Below are 23329 nucleotides of genomic sequence, written 5' to 3'. Positions count from 1 at the left end.
AGAGGGAGGGCAGCACGGGGATGAGATGTAGAGTAGAAGTGTGATGAGGACATTATGGAGAGTAGAGTAGAAGTAGAGTGAGGGTGGCACTGGGATGAGATGTAGAGTAGAAGTGTGATGAGGGCATTGTGGAGAGTACAGTAGAAGTAGAGTGAGGGTGGCACTGGGATGAGATGTAGAGGAGAAGTGTGATGAGGGCATTGTGGAGAGTACAGTAGAAGTAGAGTGAGGGTGACACTGGGATGAGATGTGGAGGAGAAGTGTGATGAGGGCATTATGGAGAGTACAGCAGAAGCAGAGTGAGGGCAGCACGGGGATGAGATGTAGAGGAGAAGTGGGATGAGGGCATTATGGAGAGTACAGTAGAAGCAGAGTGAGGGCAGCACTGGGATGAGATGTAGAGTGGAAGTGTGATGAGGGTATTATGGAGAGTACAGCAGAAGCAGAGTGAGGGCAGCACGGGGATGAGATGTAGAGGAGAAGTGGGATGAGGGCAGTATGGAGAGTACAGTAGAAGTAGAGTGAGGGCGGCACTGGAATGAGATGTAGAGGAGTAGTGTGATGAGGGCATTATGGAGAGTACAGTAGAAGTAGAGTGAGGGCAGCACGGGGATGAGATGTGGAGGAGAAGAGGGATGGGGGCATTATGGAGAGTACAGCAGAAGTGGGATAAGGGCATTATGGAGAGCACAGTAAAAGTAGAGGGAGGGCAGCACTGGGATGAGATGTGGAGGAGAAGTGTGATGAGGGCATTATGGAGAGTACAGTAGAAGTGTGATGAGGGCATTATGGAGAGTACAGTAGAAGTAGAGTGAGGGTGGCACTGGGATGAGATGTAGAGTAGAAGTGTGATGAGGGCATTATGGAGAGTACAGTAGAATCAGAGTGAGGGCAGCACGGGGATGAGATGTAGAGGAGAAGTGTGATGAGGGCATTATGGAGAGTACAGTAGAAGTAGAGTGAGGGCAACACGGGGATGAGATGTAGAGTAGAAGTGTGATGAGGGCATTATGGAGAGTACAGTAGAAGTAGAGTGAGGGCAGCACTGGGATGAGATGTGGAGTAGAAGTGTGATGAGGGCATTATGGAGAGTACAGTAGAAGTAGAGTGAGGGCAGCACGGGGATGAAATGTAGAGTAGAAGTGGGATGAGGGCATTATGGAGAGTACAGTAGAAGTAGAGTGAGGGCAGCACGGGGATGAGATGTAGAGTAGAAGTGGGATGAGGGCATTATGGAGAGTACAGTAGAAGTAGAGTGAGGGCAGCACGGGGATGAGATGTAGAGTAGAAGTGGGATGAGGGCATTGTTCAGAGTACAAGAGTAGTATAGGACAGCGAAGGAAGTACGGATTTGACTTGAGAGCAGAGTAAAGGTTAAGTAGAGTCAAACCATTTTGAAGCATGGGTGAGGGAAGTGATGATTCAGTTTAGAATAAGGGAAGGAAGGAACATGCACCACTTTAGTCACTCTGTGAATGTTGGTTTATTGTTCTCCAGTCTTCTTTTTGCCAAGCATGAAAAGTTTTGTCAGATACTGTAAATACCGTCTGTCTGTGGTGCCTCTTCTCTGTGCATGTACTTTGTAAGAACGTGTAATGGTTGTGTCCACCACCCATAGGTGCCTCACTCTGTGGTGCCTCTTCTCTGTGCATGTACTTTGTAAGAACATGTAATGGTTGTGTCCACCACCCACAGGTGCCTCACTCTGTGGTGCCTCTCCTCTGTGCATGTACTTTGTAAGAACATGTAATGGTTGTGTCCACCACCCACAGGTTCCATCACTGCTCTGTCCCTGAGCCCCTCCAGAATGACCCTAATCTCAGGCTCTGAAGATAAAACTATTCGTATGTGGGACCTGAACACTCAGGAGCAATCTGAAGAACTGGAGATCTCTGGGTCTCCGATTGGAATAGAAACGTTTGGTGATAATGCAGAACAAGTTCTCTGTTACAGCAGCTTTGACATCCACATCTGGCAGATACAACAATTATACACACTTCACTGTCTTCTGGGAACAAATGTGAAGGACATTAAAGTGGTTGGAGGACACTTACCTGCCCGGGGCCTGTGTGTGTGTACAGATGGCACGGTGAGGTTAATATCGGCAGTTACTGGAGATCTTATATCAACACTCTCCCTACAGAGATACGAAAGCCTGCTGGTGGCAGATTACTGCATACACAGAGAGACTGTTTGTCTTCTGCTGGAGGATGGGCAGCTCCTTAAAGCCAATGCCTTGGTCAATCCTATGAGTGTCCTGAGTAAGGTGAAAGTTAGCAGTGACCAATCCCTTCCTCGGTGCTTCACTCTCTACTCAAACATTATGGATGAGGAGGTGGCAATTGCAGAGTGGAAGCAAGTGGTGAAGCAGCAGGGAGACAAAGGACACCCTGGCCTAGACAGAGAAATGAAAAACAGGTAATGTCTTCATCTTCTAGATCTGGCTGAGGGTGGGCAATATGTGGGATCTTCCAATGGGGGAACATTGGGGAATAATGGTGGGATCTCCTACTGGGGGAATATTGGGTAATAATGGTGGGATCTCCTACTGGGGAAATATTGGGGAATAATGGCGGGCTATTCCACTGGGAGGATATTTGGGAAAAATGGTGGGCTCTTACACTGGGAGGATTTTGGAGAATCATGGTGGGATCTCCCACTGGGAGGATATTGGGAATTGAGGGTGGGATCCTCCACTGGGGGGATATTGGGGAATGATGATGCGCTCTTCCGCTGGGAGGATATTGGATAATGATGGTGGGATCTCCAATGGGAGGATATTGGGAAAGAGAGGGTGGGCTCTTCCGCTGGGGAGAGATGAGGAAATGAGGCTGGGACCCTCCTCTGGAGGGGATATTGGGGAACAATGGTGGACTCTTCCACTGGGAGGATAGTGGAGAATCATGGTGGGATCTCCCACTGGGAGGGTATTGGGAAATGAGGGTGGGATCCTCCACTGGAGGGAATATTGGGGAATGATGGTGGGAACTCCCACTGGGGGGATATTGAGAAATGATGGTGGGATCCTTTACTGGGAGGATATTGGGAAATAATAGTGGACTCTTCCACTGGGAGGATAGTGGAGAATCATGGTGGGATCCCCCACTGGGAGGATATTGGCAAATGAGGGTAGGATCCTTCACTGGGGGGATATTTGGAGATAAGGGTGGAATCCTCCACTGGGGGGGGGGGTATTGGAGAATGATGGTGGGATCTTCCATCCACAACAATGACACCCTGACACTTCGGGGTCCCAGAACAATGACACACTGACACTTGGAGGTCCCAAAGCAAATAACAAAATGAGACAATTGGAGGTTCAAAAGTAATGACATCCCAGAAGTAGTAGTCCCAGAACAATGACACACTGACACTTGGGGTCCAGAACAATGACACCCTGACACTTGGGGTCCAGAACAATGACATCCTGACACTTGGTCCCAGAACAATGACACATGGACACTTGGGGGTCCCAGAACAATGACACACTGACACTTGGGGGTCCTAGAACAATGACACACTGACACTTGGGGGTCCCAAAACAATGACACCCAGACACTTGGAGGTTCTAAAGCGGTGACACACTGACACTTTGGGGGTCCCATGAACAATGACACCCTGACACTTGGGGGTCCCAGAACAATGACACCCTGACACGTGGGGGTCCCAGGACAATTACACCCTGACACTTGGGGGTCCCAGAACAATGACACCCTGACACTTGGGGGTCCCAGAACAATGACACACTGACACTTGGGGGTCCCAAAGCAATGACACCCTGACACTTGGGGGTCCCAGGACAATGACACCCTGACACTTGGGGGTCCCAGAACAATGACACCCTGACACTTGGGGGTCCCAGAACAATGACACCCTGACACTTGGGGGTCCCAAAGCAATGACACCCTGACACTTGGGGGTCCCAGAACAAAGACACCCTGACACTTGGGGGTCCCAGGGCAATGACACCCTGACACTTGGGGGTCCCAGAACAATGACACCCTGACACTTGGGGGTCCCGAAGCAATGACACCCTGACACTTGGGGGTCCCAGAAAAATGACACACTGACACTTGGGGGTCCCAGGACAATGACACACTGACACTTGGGGGTCCCAGGACAATGACACCCTGACACTTGGGCGTCCCAGGACAATGACACCTTGACACTTGGGGGTCCCAGAACAATGACACCCTGACACTTGGGGGTCCCAGGACAATGACACCCTGACACTTTGTATAGTAATAAGGTTTTCTTTATCATCATTCATACTTTGTGGTCTTGGTTTGGTTTCTGATTATAAAGATGTACAATGTAACATTTGGATTTGTAGGTTTTTCCCAATAATTGGGAGTGATGATGGAAGTCTGCGTGTCTGTGATTGGGATTCCTGCAAACTCCTCTACCAGACCGAAGCCCACAGCCCCAGCCAGGTGACGTCTCTGACGTGTGACCCAAAGAACAACTACATCATTTCTGCAGGTGAGTTCCCCTGCATGCTCCTCCTACACCACCATCACCTACAGCCAGGTCTACATGGAAGGAATTGGGTCCCTTGACTCCCAATGATTGGCTTCTCCTTTCCCTGCTCTTTGTCATCTCTATGGTAATGATTGGCTCCTCCTTTCCTCACTCTCTGTCATCTCTATGGTAATGATTGGGTCCTCCTATTCCCGCTCTGTCATCTCTATGGTAATGATTGACTCCTCCTTTCCCTGCTCTCTGTCATCTCTATGGTAATGATTGGCTCCTCCTTTCCTCACTCTCTGTCATCTCTATGGTAATGATTGGCTCCTCCTATTCCCGCTCTGTCATCTCTATGGTAATGATTGACTCCTCCTTTCCCTGCTCTCTGTCATCTCTATGGTAATGATTGGCTCCTCCTTTTCCCGCTCTCTGTCATCTCTATGGTAATGATTGGCTCCTCCTATTCCCGCTCTGTCATCTCTATGGTAATGATTGACTCCTCCTTTCCCTGCTCTCTGTCATCTCTATGGTAATGATTGGCTCCTCCTTTTCCCGCTCTCTGTCATCTCTATGGTAATGATTGGCTCTTCCTTTTTTTTCTTTCTGTAATGATTAATTTAAGTTAAATGGTATTGATTGGCTCCTCCTTTCCTCACTCTCTGTCATCTCTATGGTAACGATTGGCTCCTCCTTCCCCTACTCTCTGTCATCTCTATGGTAATGATTGGCTCTTGCTTTCCTCGCTCTGTCATCTCTATGGTAATGATTGGCTCCTCCTTTTCCCGCTCTCTGTCATCTCTATGGTAATGATTGGCTCCTCCTTTCCTCGCTCTCTGTCATCTCTATGGTAATGATTGGCTCCTCCTTTCCTCGCTCTCTGTCATCTCTATGGTAATGATTGGCTCTTGCTTTCCTCACTCTGTCATCTCTATGGTAATGATTGGCTCCTCCTTTCCTCGCTCTCTGGCATCTCTATATGGCAGATATCCAGGATTAGAGTGTTAAGGCCTGGGGTTTTGGTCAGGATGTTGGGTCTTTGGAACTGACGCCAGTTCTTGTGGCCTCCGCACGTTCTATATTCTCTGCCTTCTCACATTTTACTTTAGTTTTGTAAATCTTTATTTCTCAATGAGCTTTCAGAACCTTCATTGTGAGCAGAATTTGTTGATTTCCTTCCCAACTCTTCCTCAGGATCAGATCTGACGGTGAAGGTCTGGAGGTTTTTCCCCCATGCTGAGGAAAGTCTCAGTCTTTGTATGAGCTTCTTCTGCTGCCAAGCAGTGGGAAGAATGTGCAGCTTCAAGTCCCAGCTCTTTGTGGCCTTCCATGACACATCCAATGCCTCATACAGCTTGGTACAGTATTGTCTGAGGACAGAGTCTAGGAAGGACCATCCACCAAGTGAGGACCATCAGGACCAAATAACAGGTAACATTGTGCCGTAGGGAGTAACGCGCCCCTTGCTGGAATCTTGGTTTCAGTTTCCACCACGTTCTCTGTGCATTGTTTGTACTCAATGTTCTCTTTGTGTTTCCATATTGCTAAATAAACCCCAGGTGCCAGTGTTCTCTGTACTACACCCCAGAATATGTCAGAGCTATAGAAATGTAGAATTATAACAGCATGGAACGTTAGAGTGTAAATATTTGATTTTTTATATATATATATATATATATATATATATATATATATATATATATATATATATATATATATATATATATACAGTGGGGCAAAAAAGTATTTAGTCACCACCAATGGTGCATGTTCTCCCACTTACAAAGATGAGAGAGGCCTGTAATTGGCATCATAGGGAGACCTCAACTATGAGAGACAAAATGAGAAAACAAATCCAGACAATCACATTGGCTGATCTGGAAAGAATTTATTTGCAAATTATGGTGGAAAATAAGTATTTGGTGAATATGAAAAGTTCATGTCAACACTTTGTTATATATCCTTTGTTGGCAATGACAGAGGTCAGACATTTCCTGGAAGTCTTCACAAGGTTGGCACACACTGTTGCTGGTATGTTGGCCCATCCTCCATGCAGATCTCCTCTAGAGCAGTGATGTTTTGGGGCTGTCGCTGGGCAACACGGACTTTCAACTCCCTCCAAAGGTTTTCTATGGGGTTGAGATCTGGAGACTGGCTAGGCCACTCCAGGACCTTGAAATGCTTCTTACGAAGCCCCTCCTTCGTTGCCCGGGCGGTATGTTTGGGATCATTGTCATGTTGGAAGACCCAGCCACGTTTCATCTTCAATGCCCTTGCTGATGGAAGGAGGTTTGCACACAAAATCTCACGATACATGGCCCCATTCATTCTGTCCTGTACATGGATCAGTCGTCCTGGTCCCTTTGCGGAGAAACAGCCCCAAAGCATGATGTTGCCACCCCCATGCTTCACAGTAGGTATGGTGTTCTTTGGATGCAACTCAGAATTCTCTCTCCTCCAAACAGGACGAGTTGTGTTTCTACCAAACCGTTCTATTTTGGTTTCATCTGACCATATGACATTCTCCCAATCCTCTTCTGGATAATCCAAATGCTCTCTAGCAAACTTCAGACGGGCCCCGACATGCACTGGCTTAAGCAGGGGGACACGTCTGGCACTGCAGGATCTGAGTCCCTGGCGGCGTAGTGTGTTACTGATGGTAGCCTTTGTTACGTTGGTCCCAGCTCTCTGCAGGTCATTCACTAGGTCCCCCCGTGTTGTCCTGGGATTTTTGCTCACCGTTCTTGTGATCATTTTGACCCCACGGGGTGAGATCTTGCGTGGAGCCCCAGATGGAGGGAGATTATCAGTGGTCTTGTATGTCTTCCATTTTCTAATTATTGCTCCCACAGTTGATTTGTTCACACCAAGCTGCTTGCCTATTGCAGATTCAGTCTTCCCAGCCTGGTGCAGGTCTACAATTTTGTTTCTGGTGTCCTTCGACAGCTCTTTGGTCTTCACCATAGTGGAGTTTGGAGTGTGACTGTTTGAGGTTGTGGACAGGTGTCTTTTATACTGATAACAAGTTCAAACAGGTGCCATTGATACAGGTAATGAGTGCAGGACAGAGGAGCCTCTTAAAGAAGAAGGTCCAGGTCTGTGAGAGCCAGAAATCTCGCTTGTTTGTAGGTGACCAAATACTTATTTTCCACCATAATTTGCAAATAAATTCTTTCCAGATCAGCCAATGTGATTGTCTGGATTTGTTTCCTCATTTTGTCTCTCATAGTTGAGGTCTCCCTATGATGCCAATTACAGGCCTCTCTCATCTCTGTAAGTGGGAGAACTTGTACCATTGGTGAGGACTAAAGACTTTTTAGCCCCACTGTGTATATGTATGTGTGTGTATGTGTGTCTGTGTGTGTGTATATATATATATATATATATATATGTGTGTGTATATATATATATATATATATATATATATATATATATATATATATATATATATATATATATATATATATATATATATATATATATATATATACACACACACATACAGTGCATCCAGAAAGTATTCCCGGCGCTTAACTTTTGCCACATTTTGTTATGTTACAGCCTTATTCCAAAATGGATTCAATTAATTTCTTTTTCTCAACATTCTACAAAAAATATCCCATAATGACAACACAAAAGAAGTTTGTTTTGAAATATTTGCAATTTATAATATATATACATACACAGTATATATGTGTGTACGTGAGTGACCTTTTATCTGTATAAACTGTTTGAACCGATATCCAATGTTTACCTGGACATTGTTACCTGTTGAAAAAGTCAGCATTTTTATGGGGTGTACTTACTTTTTCACACAACTGTACATGAACCCATTTCCTCCTCTTCTTGGGTTTATTTGAACCCAGCCCCTCCCCTTACCAGATTCTTTGGTGACATTTGGGTCAGAGTTCATACTGCGGTTCACACCTAAGACGACTTGTCTGAGATCTCAGGATGGGCCGAGTGGGATGTTGTATGAGACGTATATGTAGTTTTCTGTCTCCTCAGGTCTGTGCTCCTCTCCCGCACTGCATCTGCTGGCCACGTCTGGAAGAGATGGACGGATCCGGGTGTGGAATTACCAGAACCAACTCATCAGGTTTGTTTTCACCTTCTATAGAGAAGGTGGTGAATTTCAGAGGCATTGCCAGAATTTTCTGACTTGTCCATAATGTCCAAATCCACAAATGCCTCTTTACAGTATAACTAATGTGCTTGGAGATGGGAAAAAACATTTTTGAGACCAGGATTTGATCTGTAAAGGTTTGGTGTTCTATACTGAAAGGATTTTGATTTCCTGGTGACCCCATCTGGGCCCTCACTTCCTGTTGCACATTCCTGCCTATCATCCCCTGGACCTGCTCCCACGTTTTCTCAGCCAGTCAGACGCTACCCCAGTATAAGCATGCATGGTGGACTCTTCTTCTCATTACTTCTCTGTGCCGCTATCAATCACAAGGCCTTTCACCAGTAACTGGCAGTGATCGTCATTTGTAGCCACAGATCACCGACAGTAGACATGGCTGAACCTTCCCTTCTTGGGTGGTCATCATTCTCCCCCTGAGATAGCTTGTCTGTAGAGTGCTCCCCTCTTCTCTAGTCCCACACATGTGCAGTCCGGTGTAAATGCTTGTAGAACAATCTTTCATAATATCATTCAGAAGCTACATGGTGGAAGCATGGCTGGCCCATCTGAGGACAGCGTCAGTGATCTTCCATAACCTACTCCTATCAGTCCAGAGAATAGAAGCCCAAGGTGTTATATCTACACCAACTAAGTTCTAGAATCAGTGGCTGCATGGTGGAAGCATGACTGGTCCATCTGAGGACAGCTTCAAAGTAATCTGCTAATCTCCCCTCCTGGCAGTCCAGAGAATAGAAGCCCAAGGTGTCACATCTACACCAACCGAGACCTAGAATCAGTGGCTGCATGGTGGAAGCATGACTGGACCATCTGAGGGCAGTATTACATTACATTACATTACATGGAGTTTATATAGCACCAAAGGGTTTGCTCAGCTCTGTACAATAGAGGGGGGGACAATACATGAAACATTACAGCAACTACAAACAGCACACGAGGGGTTAGAGGGCCCTACTCTTTCGAGCTTACAATCTAGGAGGAAGTGGCTGTGGGGGATGGAGTAATAGGAGGAATGAAGGAGAGCAGCAGTTAGGTGAGGGTGGGGTAGGCTTCCCTGAAGAGGTGGGTTTTCAGGGAGCGCCTGAAGGTGAGGAGGGAAGGTGACAGTCTGATGGATTGGGGTAGTGAGTTCCAGAGGATGGGGGAGGACCTGGAGAAGTCTTGCAGACGTGCGTGTGAGGAGGAGACCAGGGAGCAAGATAGAAGGAGGTCCTGTGAAGAGCGAAGGGTAGGGGTAGGGTGGTACTTGGTGATCAGGTAGGTGAGGTAGTTAGGGGCAGTGTTATGAATGGCTTTGTAGGTCAGAGTGAGTAGTTTGAATTTGATGCGTTGGGCGATAGGGAGCCAGTGGAGGGAGAGGCAGAGGGGGGTGGAGCCAGTGGAGGGAGAGGCAGAGGGGGGTGGCAGAGGTATAGCGGTTGGTGAGGTGGATGAGTCTGGCAGCTGAGTTCAGGATGGTCTGAAGCGGGGAGAGCCTGCACTGGGGTAGGCCGGTGAGGAGGGAGTTGCAGTAGTCAAGGCGTGAGATGATGAGGGAGTGCACAAGTAGTTTAGTGGTGTCTGGGGTAAGGAAGGTGTGTATTTTGGCGATATTGCGGAGGTGGAGCCTGCATGTGTTTGTAAGTGATTTGACATGAGGTTGGAAGGAGAGGTTTGAGTCCAGAATGACGCCAAGGACCTTGGCTTGCTGGGCGGGATTGATGGTGGTGTTGTTGGTAGTGATGGATAGGATGGGGGGGGGGACGCGGGCTGGGGGGAAGACGAGAAGCTCGGTTTTGGAGAGTTTAAGCTTGAGGAAATGGAGCGACATCCAGTCAGAGATGTCGTTTAGGAGGTGAGTGATGCGGGCGGAGAAAGTGGAGGTGAGGTGGGGGGTGGAGAGGTAAATTTGAGTGTCATCGGCATAGAGGTGGTAGTTGAAGCCGTGGGAGTGTATGAGTTTGCCAAGGGAGGAGGTGTAGATGGAGAAGAGAAGGGGTCCAAGGACAAGTATGAAAGTAATCTGCTAATCTCCCCTCCTGGCCATCCATATAATAGAAGCCGAAGGTCTCACATCTACACCAACAGAGACCTAGAATCAGTGGCTGCATGGTGGAAACATGGCTGGTCCATCTGAGGGCAGCATGAAAGTAATCTGCTAATCTCCCTTCCTGGCAGTCAAGAGAATGGAAGAACAAGGTGTCACATCTCCACAACCCAAGGCCTGAAATCTGTCTTCTCATTCTTCTGTCTTCTTCCAGGACCTTGTGTCTGAATTCTACACCTGAAAGTTTGGCCTTCATTGGAGACTCTGGAGATCTGCTAGTGGGAATGCACAGCCACCTGTATCGAATCAGCCTCGCCAAGCTGCTGCCCAAATCCTATCAAGTGAAGGTAACTAAAAATGGAGGTGATGGGTCATAAGCTTGGTATTGGACTGGGCTATACAGCGATCACCAGTGAGTCCATTCATTAACTGCAATCGGGGCAATTTTACATGTTAATATCAGCATTATTTTATTTTATTGCTACTTAGAGCCCCCCAGACATTATATATTTCCTTAAAAAAGAGGCCCAGGTAATGGCATATGACCCTACCCCCCTCTCCCACCAAGTAATGACAGATACCCCCCCCTCCCCACCAGATAATGACAGATGACCCCCACCTTCAGGTGCCCTCCTCCTAGTAACAAAACATGGCCCCCTCAGGGAAGTACTGATTCCCTCCCCACCACCACCAACTTACATACGTTTTTTTAATTTTTTGTATCATTTTTATTTATTTACTTTTTTTTTTCATTTAACTAATTGCTATCACATAGCTTGTGGCATTGACAGGTACTCTGCATTGAGACATCAGGGGTCTATTATACCCTCAATATTTCCCCTCCTTTTGAGGATCAAATAATCATTGTGTTTACTCAGATGTTTCCCTGGATGTACCAGACAGGGAAAGACCGCACTGAAACCGTAAGGGATGAAATCCTTATCACTTCCAGCTTTATTCGTCAACAGCTGCCGATTAGGCATGCGTTTGCAATTCACACTGGAAGAACCCTGATTAAGGGGCTCTTAGACCCCCAAAGTGCATTGGATACTGTTTGATTGTATCCTTGACTTTTAATGGAATAAAGGAGTATCTGGACCTCTCAGCAGTGGTGTGGCACTCCAATTTCAATGCTGTCTTCTCTTATAATTCTTCTTTCATCTATACCCACCTAACTCTGGGAATTGTTCTTCTCTCCATCCATGCCTGTTCTCTGGTTATTCTTCTCCTTTTCATTCTTGTCTGCTGTCCTCTCTGGTTGTTCTTTTCCTCTTCATACCTGAAGTATCCTTGCCTGCTCTCCTCTCGGCTAATCCTACTTCTCTCCATCCATGCCAACTATGTTCTCTGGTCATTCTTGTCTTCCATCTATGCCCGTCTATCACTCTGGTCATTCTTTTACTTTCCAACTATGTCTGCTCTCCCCTCCGCTCATTCATTCTTCTTTTCCATCCATGTCTGCTCTCCTCTCTAGTAATTCTCTTCCTCTATCATCCATGCCCTCTCTCCTCTCTGGTCATTCTCCTCCTCTACTATCCATGCCTGTTTTCCTCCCTAGTCAGTCTCTTCCTTTTCCATCTATGCCTTCTCTCCTCATTCTCTTCCTCTACCATCCATGTCCACTGTCCTTTGTAGTCATTCTCTTCCTCTACCATCCATGTCCGTTCTCCTCTCTACTCATTCTCTTCCTCTACCATCCATGCCTGCTCTCCTCTCTGGTCATTCTCCTCCTCTACTATCCATGCCTGTTTTCCTCCCTAGTCAGTCTCTTCCTTTTCCATCTATGCCTTCTCTCCTCATTCTCTTCCTCTACCATCCATGTCCACTGTCCTTTGTAGTCATTCTCTTCCTCTACCATCCATGTCCGTTCTCCTCTCTACTCATTCTCTTCCTCTACCATCCATGCCATCTCTCCTCTCTGGTCATTCACCTCCTCTACCATCCATGCCTGCTCTCCTCTCTGGTCATTCTCCTCCTCTACTATCCATGCCTGTTTTCCTCCCTAGTCAGTCTCTTCCTTTTCCATCTATGCCTTCTCTCCTCATTCTCTTCCTCTACCATCCATGTCCACTGTCCTTTGTAGTCATTCTCTTCCTCTACCATCCATGTCCGTTCTCCTCTCTACTCATTCTCTTCCTCTACCATCCATGCCATCTCTCCTCTCTGGTCATTCACCTCCTCTACCATCCATGCCTGCTCTCCTCTCTGGTCATTCTCTTCCTCTACCATCCATGTCCACTGTCCTTTGTAGTCATTCTCTTCCTCTACCATCCATGTCCGTTCTCCTCTCTACTCATTCTCTTCCTCTACCATCCATGCCTTCTCTCCTCTCTGGTCATTCACCTCCTCTACCATCCATGCCTGCTCTCCTCTCTGGTCATTCTCTTCCTCTACCATCTGTGCCTGATCTCTTCTCTGGTCATTCACCTCCTCTACCATCCATGTCCGCTCTGCCCTCTTCTCATTCTCTTCCTCTTCCATCCATACTTGTTCTCCTCTCTGGTCATTCTCCTCCTCTACCATCCATGCCTGCTCTGTTCTCTAGTCATTCTCTTCCTCTACCATCCATGCCTGCTCTCCTCTCTGGTCATTCTCTTCCTCTACCATCTGTGCCTGATCTCTTCTCTGGTGATTCTTTTCCTCTACCATCCATATCCTCTCTCCTCTCTGGTCATTCATCTCCTTCACCATCTATACTTGCTCTCCTCTCTGGTGATTATCCTCCTCTACCATCTTTGCCTGATCTCTACTCTAGTCATTCTCCTCCTCTACCATCTTTGCCTGCTTTTCTCTCTAGTCATTTTCCTCCCCCACCATCCATGCCTGCTTTCCTGTCTAGTCATTCTTTATCTATCATCCATGCCTGCTCTCGTCTATCATCCATGCCTTCTCTCCTCTCTGGTCATTCTCCTCCTCTACCATCCATGCCTGCTTTCTTCTCTAGTCATTCTCCTCCCCCACCATCCATTCCTGCTTTCCTCCCTAGTCATTCTCCTCCCCCACCATCCTTGCCTGCTTTCCTGTCTAGTCATTCTTTATCTATCATCCATGCCTGCTCTCCTCTACCATCCATGCCTTCTCTCCTCTCTGGTCATTCTCCTCCTCTACCATCCATGCCTGCTTTCTTCTCTAGTCATTCTCCTCCCCCACCATCCATTCCTGCTTTCCTCCCTAGTCATTCTCCTCCCCCACCATCCATGCCTGCTTTCCTGTCTAGTCATTCTTTATCTATCATCCATGCCTGCTCTCCTCTACCATCCATGCCTTCTCCTCTCTGGTCATTCTCCTCCTCTACCATCCATGCCTGCTTTCTTCTCTAGTCATTCTCCTCCCCCACCATCCATTCCTGCTTTCCTCCCTAGTCATTCTCCTCCCCCACCATCCGTGCCTGCTTTCCTGTCTAGTCATTCTTTATCTATCATCCATGCCTGCTCTCCTCTACCATCCATGCCTTCTCTCCTCTCTGGTCATTCTCCTCCTCTACCATGTATGCCTGCTCTCCTCCATAATCATTCTCCTCCTCTTCCATCCATATCTGCTCTTCTTTCTGGTCATTCTCCTCCTCTCTCTCCATGATGGCTCTCCTTTCCTCTGTGATAAATGAAGAAGAAGAAGATACAAGGATGAAGGAATCTCAGCAGTTTGGTTTAGTTAGATTTTGGGGATGTCCATAAAACATGAGCTGGAAGACCGGTTGGAGAACAAACTAACTTTTAATATACGTGTCCAAGGTTTTTGGTCACATGCAGTAATCCGATATACCTTTGTATAAATATATTCTGAATATTCGTGTCATATTTCTCTTTTGGACTGTCTGTCACTTCAGCTGAACTTATTCCTTTGTCTGTAGATATTGTGTATGGCGGCTTGCTCTACAATCACAGATCCTATTGTCCCTCTGAATGATGGTCATCTGATGTCCCTTCCCTGGGATGATAAGAAGAAGCTCAATCAGACATGGTCTTTACTTCCTAAGTATTAATGGAACACTCTGTGTGTCTGCTTTAAGTATATCTACCTCTCTGTATGTCATTTATTTATTACAGGTACTTATATAGCACTGACAATTTACACAACACTTTACATATATATTGTACATGCAGATCAGTCCCCGCCCCCGAGGAGCATACAAACTAAGGTCTCTAACTCACATTCATACATACTGGGACCAGTGTAGGCAGGATCCAATTATTATTATTATTATACAGTATTTATATAGCGCCAACAGTTCGCTCAGCGCTGTACATTACAATGGGAGACAATACATGCGACAGTACAATAACAATACAGTGCGATACATGAGGGGTCCGAGGGCCCTGCTCCTTGGAACTTACAATCTAGGAGGGAGGGGATAGTGGTGAAAGAGGAAAAGCTGTGGGGGATGGAGTGGTAGGAAGAGTGGAGGAGATCAGCAATTAGCAGGGGGTGGGGTAGGCTTACCTGAAGAGGGGGGTTTTCAGGGTGCACCTAAAGGAGAGGAGAGTAGGTGATAATCTGATGGATTCGGGTAGGGAGTTCCAGAGGATGGGTGACACCCTGGAGAAGTCCTGGAGGCGGGCATGGGAGGAGGAGACCAGGGAACTAGAGAGAAGGAGGTCTTGTGAGGAGCGGAAAGTGCGTTTTGGGTGGTATTTGGATATCAGGTCGGTGATGTAGTTTGGGGCAGAATTATGGACAGCTTTGTACGTCAGTGTTAGGATTTTGAATTTGATCCGTTGGGCAATCGGAAGCCAGTGGAGGAATTGGCAGGGGGGGGTGGCGGAAACGGAGCGGTTGGTAAGGTGATTAGTCTGGCCGCAGAATTCAGGATGGACTGAAGCGGTTATAACCAGCGGCGAGGCAGGCCAGTGAGGAGGGAGTTGCAGTAGTCGAGTCGTGATATGATGAGGGAGTGGATGAGCTGTTTAGTAGTTTCTGGGGTTAGGAACGTGCGGATTTTGGAGATGTTGCGGAGGTGGAGTCTGCATGGGTTTGTTAGCGATTGGACTTGGGGCTGGAAGGATTGGTTGGAGTCCAGAATGACACCAAGTACTCTGGCTTGCGGGGTGGGCCTGATGGTGGCGTTGTTGGACGTGATGGAGAAGTCAATGGGGGGTGGGGTCCAGGCTGGGGGGAAAACTAGGAGCTCGGTTTTGGAGAGGTTCAGTTTGAGGAAGTGGAGCGACATCCAGTCTGATATGTCGTTCAGTAGGTTTGTGATTCGGGCGGAGACCGAGGGGGTGAGGCGAGGGGTGGAGAGATAGATTAACCTACCAGCATGTCTTCTTGAGTGTGGGAGGAAACCGGAATACCCAGAGTAAACCCAAATAGGCACAGACAGAACATGCAAACTCCAGGCAGGTAGTCCCATGGTTGAGATTCAAACCATAGACCCTAGTGCTGCCAGCGGAAGTGCTAACCAGTTATCCACCATGCTGCCCATTGTTTTGTGTTTCTTCCTCCCTGTATGTCATCTCTGTGTATCTCTACCTTCTTCCTCTCTTTCTTTCTGTAATCCTTACCTCCTGGGCCCCCCTCTCTTGGCATTATATATTGAATGTAAGCTATCATCATGTTTATTTGCCAGTAGCAACCAGTCACCTTCCAGTTGTCATTGATCAGTTCCTGCGTTCTTTCTGTTCTAGGAGAGATCTTCACACAGATGAAGGTGGACCATGGAAGAATGCACAGCAAGAACAGGTACAGAGAAGACCAAATAATAAGCTGCATTGTGAATCCAATTTGTGTGCAGTGTGAATAATAATTGACTGTGGTGTGAGTGAACGCCGTGTGAAATCCGTGTGAGTCCAGTGTGAACACGGAGCTGAATTCTCTAAGCTAGGAAAGATATTATTTACAATAACAATTGTTCACTTTTGACTGTAATTTTAGTTCTCATTGGACAGCGGGTGAGTCCAGCATGGCTATAATGTGATTCTAATGTGCATGTGGCATGAATCTAATGTAGACTTACCATAGGCAACATGGACATGGCATGAACCCAGCATAGATACCGTGTGCTGAGTGTGGAAATGGCGTGAGTCCGGTCTAAATCCAGCCTGGAGCTGACATGGTGTTAGACCAGCAGGAACACACAATGAGTTTATTTTCAATCTAAAGAGAACACCCGTAAGTTTCTACTGTGAACACGGCTTCGGTCTTGGTGTTGAAAATTTAGCGATTTAACTGTGTAAATTCTAAGTGAGCATTGGATGTGACCAGTGTGGCCCTTGGGTGTGACCAGTGTGGCCCTTGGGTGTGACCAGTGTGGCCCTTGGGTGTGACCAGTGTGGCCCTTGGGTGTGACTAGTATGGTCAACTGATACACTCCCACGGCTTCAACTACCATCTCTATGCTGATGACACTCAAATCTATCTCTCTACCCCTCGCCTCACCCCTTCAGTCTCCGCACGAATCACTAGCCTTCTGAACGACATATCAGACTGGATGTCACTCCACTTCCTCAAATTAAACCTTTCCAAAACCAAGCTCCTAGATTTCCCCCCAGCCCGTGCCACCCCCACCCCACCGTCTCCATCACGACCAACCACGCCACCATCAGCCCCACCCCACAAGCCAGAGTACTAGGTGTCATTCTAGACTCCAATCTGTCTTTCCAGCCCCACATCCAATTGCTGACAAATTCATGTAGACTCCACCTCCGCAACATCTCCAAGATACGACCGTTCCTAACTCCAGAAACTACAAAGCAACTCATCCACTCCCTTATCATATCACGACTTGACTACTGCAACTCCCTCCTCACCGGCCTACCCCAACACAGGCTATCCCCGCTTCAGTCTATCCTGAATTCTGCGGCCAGACTCATCCACCTTACCAACCGCACCGTATCCGCCACCCCCCTCTGTCATTCCCTCCACTGGCCTCCACTCAGTGTCCTCCACCTCTCTCTGCCAATCCCTCCACTGGCCTCCACTCAGTGTCCTCCACCCCTCTCTGCCAATCCCTCCACTGGCCTCCATTCAGTGTCCTCCACCCCTCTCTGCCAATCCCTCCACTGACCTCCACTCAGTGTCCTCCACCCCTCTCTGCCAATCCCTCCACTGGCCTCCATTCAGTATCCTCCACCCCCCTCTACCAATCCCTCCACTGACCTCCACTCAGTGTCCTCCACCCCTCTCTGCCAATCCCTCCACTGACCTCCACTCAGTGTCCTCCACCCCTCTCTGCCAATCCCTCCACTGACCTCCACTCAGTGTCCTCCACCCCTCTCTGCCAATCCCTCCACTGGCCTCCATTCAGTGTCCTCCACCCCTCTCTGCCAATCCCTCCACTGGTCTCCATTCAGTGTCCTCCACCCCTCTCTGCCAATCCCTCCACTGGCCTCCACTCAGTGTCCTCCACCCCTCTCTGCCAATCCCTCCACTGGCCTCCATTCAGTGTCCTCCACCCCTCTCTGCCAATCCCTCCACTGGTCTCCATTCAGTGTCCTCCACCCCTCTCTGTCATTCCCTCCACTGGCTTCCGATTGCTCAACGCATAAAATTCAAAATATTAACATTGACGTACAAAGCCATCCATAATACTGCCCCAAACTACATCACTGATCTGATATCCATCTACCACCTAAAACGCACTTTCCGCTCCTCACAAGACCTCCTACTCTCTAGTTCCCTGGTCTCCTCCTCCCATGCCCGTCTCCAGGACTTCTCCAGGGCTTCCCCCATCTTCTGGAACTCACTACCCCCAATCCATCAAACTGTCACCTACCCTCCTCACCTTTAGGCGCACCCTGAAAACCCATCTCTTCAGGGAAGCCTACCCTGCCCTCACCTAATTGCCGATCTCCTCCGCTCTTCCCACCACTCCATTCCCCCACAGCTATCTCCTCCTGTACCACTCTCCCCTCCCTCCTAGATTGTAAGCTCCAAGGAGTAGGGCCCTCGAATCCCTCGTGTATTGTATTGTATTGTTATTGTACTGTCGCATGTATTGTATTGTTACTGTACTGTCTCGTGTACTGTCTCCCATTATAATGTACAGCGCTGAGCGAACTGTTGGCTCTATATAAATACTGTATAATAATAATAGTGTATGTCCAATGTGCATCTAGAATAGCTCATTTGATGACAATCATGCCTTGCTCTTCTAGGAATACATAGTGTTGAGCTCTAGAGACCAGGAGCTCCATCTTATCCGAGAAGGAAAGTTAAAGCCACACAGGAAGCTGAAGAGCAACACAAGAACCAGAAGAGAAGCCATGGAGCAATACCTCCATCTTGTCTACAAGCAGAAGCCGCACATTGCAGTAATACACCAGAGAACATCCATAGATTACATAGTGACAGAGGATGGATTATATTGTTCTGGGAGAGAATACTACAGCAGAGGATATATAGATAATGTAGGGTACTTCCTATAGAAGATATGAGAGTCAGGTCGTATAGAGAAGACATTACCTCTAATTTACTAAGAGTAGAACAATTTTTTCTTTCATAGTGAACCTTCACACAGCTATTGAATGAAGATGAATGAGAGTCAGTGGGTCATAGTACCATAGTACCATCTACAGAAGTAGAATGTTAGGTGCTAGAAAAGTAACCAGAGGGACCTCTCCAGCTAGTGGTCTTACCCCGCAACTGCCAGAGAATTGTTTTTTCACTTGGCGTCCAGGAATATGTCCTTGTTTTCTCACAGCTCCTGGATCTGAAGACTCTACTCTTGTGTTCTCCTTCTATCAAGCAGGTGACTGGCAGACAGGTTGGATGTTCAGATCCTTGGAATCTCCCCAGTACAGCTGACAAGTATCTCTTTGATGAAGGGTCTGAGCTCACTGGGAGAATCTTGCTTGTTTGCCGTAGTGCCAGGCTGCTTAAGTGTCCTTGAATGGAGGCACATACTACAGAGAAACACGTAACCTCTATCTCTAGGCCTGCTATGTTAGGCTGCAGGGCCCATTTATTTGTGTCCTGGAGGTTTCCTGCTCTGGTTTGTTGCTAATATGGGATTGTACCCTGCCCCCATCTTTCTCTGGCCCTGCAATTGCAACACAAATGATCCCTTTTTCAACTCTGTAACCTCAGTTCTTCACTGTTGGCCCCTGCTGCCCTATAGTTCAGGCATTTAGGGGGTGGAGAGGCGGTTTCTCCAGGCTGCATACAGCTGTGTTTCCATGACAGTGCAACCCCATCCACCATTTTGCTTAATAGCATTTGCCCTTTCCTCTCTTTGTGCATGCTCCTGGCCTCCCAGAATCATGTGCCCTTGCAAGATGTTGGTGGGGGTCCTGCCTTCAGACAGCCAGTGTCCAAAATTAGGAGTCCGGAATGTGCAAAGTTTCCTGCTTCTTGACTTCCAGTAGACTATCAGCCAGTGAAGTAGACCACAGCCAGGTAATACCAAACAAGACCACGGTCTTAAGGTTGGTCTCTCGGGGTGAGCAGTCCACCACTGCAAGGGAAGGAGTAAAGCTGCAACCAAATAGTACAACTATCAGCTTGAATCTAAGATTGGAGAGTTTGAAATTTCCCTTCTGGCCTGTGCTATGTCCAGGATTAGATCCAGATACTCCAATGGATGAGTTGGTTCCAGCAACTATTTCTGAAGTTTCAGGATCCATCCGATCTGTTGTACTGTCTGGACAGTCAAAGCCATGGTTTTTCAACAGACAAGATGGATCCCTCAACAGGAGCTTGTTCAAGTATCCTACAATGGGAATGCATTGAGAGTACAGTGGGGCTCATACTGGGACCAGCAGCTTTGTGAATAACTAAAGTGCAGACAGGAGGTTAAAAATCAGGGCCATGAACTGGTAGCATAGGGGCCCAACATTAAAGTGTAGAGCGGTGATGCTTTACAAAAATGGTGACAGACTTGTGGTCAGCCAAAGCCAGAAAGACTCCCTGGTGACGAGAGGTGAGGTGATGACAGACCTGGTGGATTCCAAGCAGAATTTCTGCGCTCAAATTAATACATTCAGGGCTTTGAAGTCCAATATGGACCCAAGGTGAATGCCAAGTTTGGTTCTGGGAACTGTGAATAGGCTGTAATAAAATATTTGAAACCTTACTGCCATAGGAACTGTGACACCTTGGTTCAGACAAATCAAAAAGGCTCGATGGGGATCTGCTAAATTTGTGTGGTGGCACAGGAAAGTTGGAGGTGAGAAACCTGAGGACAGGGTAGGGAGCAAAGGTCCAGTTTGTAGCCCTGGGATGCTACCTCCTACACATAAGCTTCTGATAAGCAAGCTAAGTGTTCACAAAGGTTAACAAATGTCCCCCCACTGTTGAAAGTGGGGGCACACCTTCATGCAGAGGAAGGCTTGTCTAAGAATTTGGCAGATTTTGAGACCCAGACCTTACAGGAAGCTGTTGAAAGAGGGGGCACACCTTCATGCAGAGGAAGGCTTGTCTAAGAATTTGGCAGATTTTGAGACCCAGACCTTACAGGAAGCTGTTGAAAGAGGGGGCACACCTTCATGCAGAGGAAGGCTTGTCTAAGAATTTGTCAGACTTTGAGACCCAGACCTTACAGGAAGCTAAGCTGGGGGCATCTTGGCAGGGGTGGAGAAATTCTAGCGAGTTTTCTTAACAGATAAAAAGGGAGCAGACTTTGCAGTCTGTTCCTTAGATGTCTTCTACTGAGAAGGATGGGTGGTTTTTAATGGTAGCATCTTTGATATTGGTATAAAGGGGAGATCTGAAGAGACGTCCCTCAAAGACCATGAAGATTAGATTCTGCTTGGACATTGAGTTGGGTTAGGCAGTCCAGCACTTTAACCAAGGTGTCCATTGTATGTCTACTGATGGGAGACCCATTTCTCCAAGTGAGAGATAAGTTCTATAACCAAGGGGTCAACTGCAGCAGTGGTAAGATCTCTTTTAGGGAATTTTGACCAATCATCCATGGTTTGGCAAAGTAAAGTCACAGCCAAGATAGGGAGAACAGCAGGGCTCACTATGCAGAGCAGGGTTTTAGAGAGGGCCTCCAACTATTCATAAAGAAAGGTGCATTCTCTACCACTATGGTAGTCCCTTTGTTAAAGTGGGATACTGCCTGAACCACAGTGGGGATAGACATTTTTACAAAATCCTTCCTGAATGGGTACAAGGCTAATAGGCACTTAGGGGAGAGTGAAAGAGCTTGTCAGGGTGTTTCCAATCTTCATAGAGAAAGCGTTGGGAGAAGGTGCAATGGGAAAGTCTTAGGGGCTCTAAAGATCCCAAGGCTCGAGACAGTACTCATCCAATAACAGACTAATCCTCGGGTTTCAGAGGAACGGACTGCAAGTCATGTGCTTGAGGTAGCTCATGGTGCTCAGACCGACCAGCGTACTCTCAAAATGAGTCTTCAGAGACAGAACCAATGACTCTGGACCTGACAAGTGCTGCTAGTTTGGAAATCATGTTACCTGGAACCCAGTGCCTGCATGTCATTTCCCTGAGGCTGCACTCCCCATTCCAAGCTGAGGCAGCCTGGATATCTGCGGTCAAAGAGGAAGGAAAGAAAAGTGCTGATTAAAGAAATAAAAAATGTGAAGAATAAGAAAAACGATGCTAACAAAAGTAGGGGAAGTCTTCTCTACAGCACAGCTGAAGAAACGACCTCCAGCCTCCAAACTGAGGCATGCTGGGAGTAGGCGGGGTTATCCTGGGCTAGTTTACAGGTTTTTGGTTTCCAATATCCAATTCTCCAGTAAACTAACCCAGAGGTGAAAGATTTTCTGTGTTCCTCCATGGAGGAGAAGGAAACATTGTACTGCACACGTGCGGTTGGCCTGGCTCCTGCAGGTTTAGCTAGCTCTATCCTGATTGGTCGAGAGTTTTTTTATTAGTGACCTGTTTGGGTGTTTTCTGTGCTGTCTGATTGGAGGGAACCTTCGGCATGGGGTGGAGTTAATAGTTTTTTGTAATGTTTTTGTTGCTCCTTCTTAGATCCCTGAAGATTTTAGAGCCGTAAATGAGCCGCCTCCAGCCAGGACAGCAGAGGATGCGCCGGGTGGTCCAGGGGGAAGCCGTAGAGGATTCTTTGACTCAGCCTTGGGATTCCCCTTTCATTCTTTGCCTAGACACCTCCAGGTATGTATTTGTCAGCTGCCTGTGTCTAACTTGTCGGATGGGCACAGGTACCAGTACCAGGTGTGGGTGGTATTGGAGCTGATGGTAGTGTTAGGGGCAGAGGTACCAGTACCAGGTGTGGGTGGTATTGGGTCTGATGGCAGTGTTAGGGGCAGAGGTACCAGTACCAGGTGTGGGTGGTATTGGGGTTGAAGGTAGTGTTTGGGGCAGAGGTACCAGTACCAGGTGTGAGTGGTATTGGGTCTGATGGCAGTGTTAGGGGCAGAGGTACCAGTACCAGGTGTGGGTGGTATTGGGGTTGAAGGTAGTGTTTGGGGCAGAGGTACCAGTACCAGGTGTGAGTGGTATTGGGTCTGATGGCAGTGTTAGGGGCAGAGGTACCAGTACCAGGTGTGGGTGGTATTGGGGTTGAAGGTAGTGTTTGGGGCAGAGGTACCAGTACCAGGTGTGGGTGGTATTGGGTCTGATGGCAGTGTTAGGGGCAGAGGTACCAGTACCAGGTGTGGGTGGTATTGGGGTTGAAGGTAGTGTTTGGGGCAGAGGTACCAGGTGTGAGTGGTATTGGAGCTGATGGTAGTGTTTGGGGCAGAGGTACCTGTACCAGGTGTGGGTGGTATTGGGGTTGAAGGTAGTGTTTGGGGCAGAGGTACCAGTACCATGTGTGGGTGGTATTG

The 23329-nt window shown here is 47.6% G+C and overlaps 1 protein-coding gene across 1 annotated transcript in view; it reads left to right on the top strand.

Moving 5' to 3' along the window:
- LOC149434661 (WD repeat-containing protein 97-like) overlaps positions 1 to 22655 on the top strand; it is a gene marked incomplete at its 3' end in the record, with an annotated part of 91198 nt that extends 68543 nt beyond the window's left edge. Inside the window, exons 5-16 of the mRNA XM_089663544.1 lie at positions 1773 to 2418; positions 4334 to 4482; positions 5659 to 5895; positions 8473 to 8563; positions 10849 to 10981; positions 14485 to 14594; positions 16259 to 16313; positions 16506 to 16522; positions 16836 to 16869; positions 18728 to 18883; positions 19273 to 19335; positions 22512 to 22655. Of these exons, the coding sequence (XP_089519670.1) occupies positions 1773 to 2418; positions 4334 to 4482; positions 5659 to 5895; positions 8473 to 8563; positions 10849 to 10981; positions 14485 to 14594; positions 16259 to 16313; positions 16506 to 16522; positions 16836 to 16869; positions 18728 to 18883; positions 19273 to 19335; positions 22512 to 22655 (1835 nt within the window). The remainder of the gene's footprint in view (positions 1 to 1772; positions 2419 to 4333; positions 4483 to 5658; positions 5896 to 8472; positions 8564 to 10848; positions 10982 to 14484; positions 14595 to 16258; positions 16314 to 16505; positions 16523 to 16835; positions 16870 to 18727; positions 18884 to 19272; positions 19336 to 22511) is intronic.
- Between the last annotated feature and the right edge of the window lie 674 nt (positions 22656 to 23329).

This window comes from Staurois parvus, unplaced genomic scaffold, assembly GCF_062004578.1.
Source record: "Staurois parvus isolate SC_StPar_1 unplaced genomic scaffold, SC_StPar_1.0 ptg001717l, whole genome shotgun sequence".
Lineage (NCBI taxonomy): Eukaryota > Metazoa > Chordata > Amphibia > Anura > Ranidae > Staurois > Staurois parvus.
Note: the sequence above shows the minus strand (reverse complement) of the source record. Positions and strands in the feature narration are given on the sequence as shown.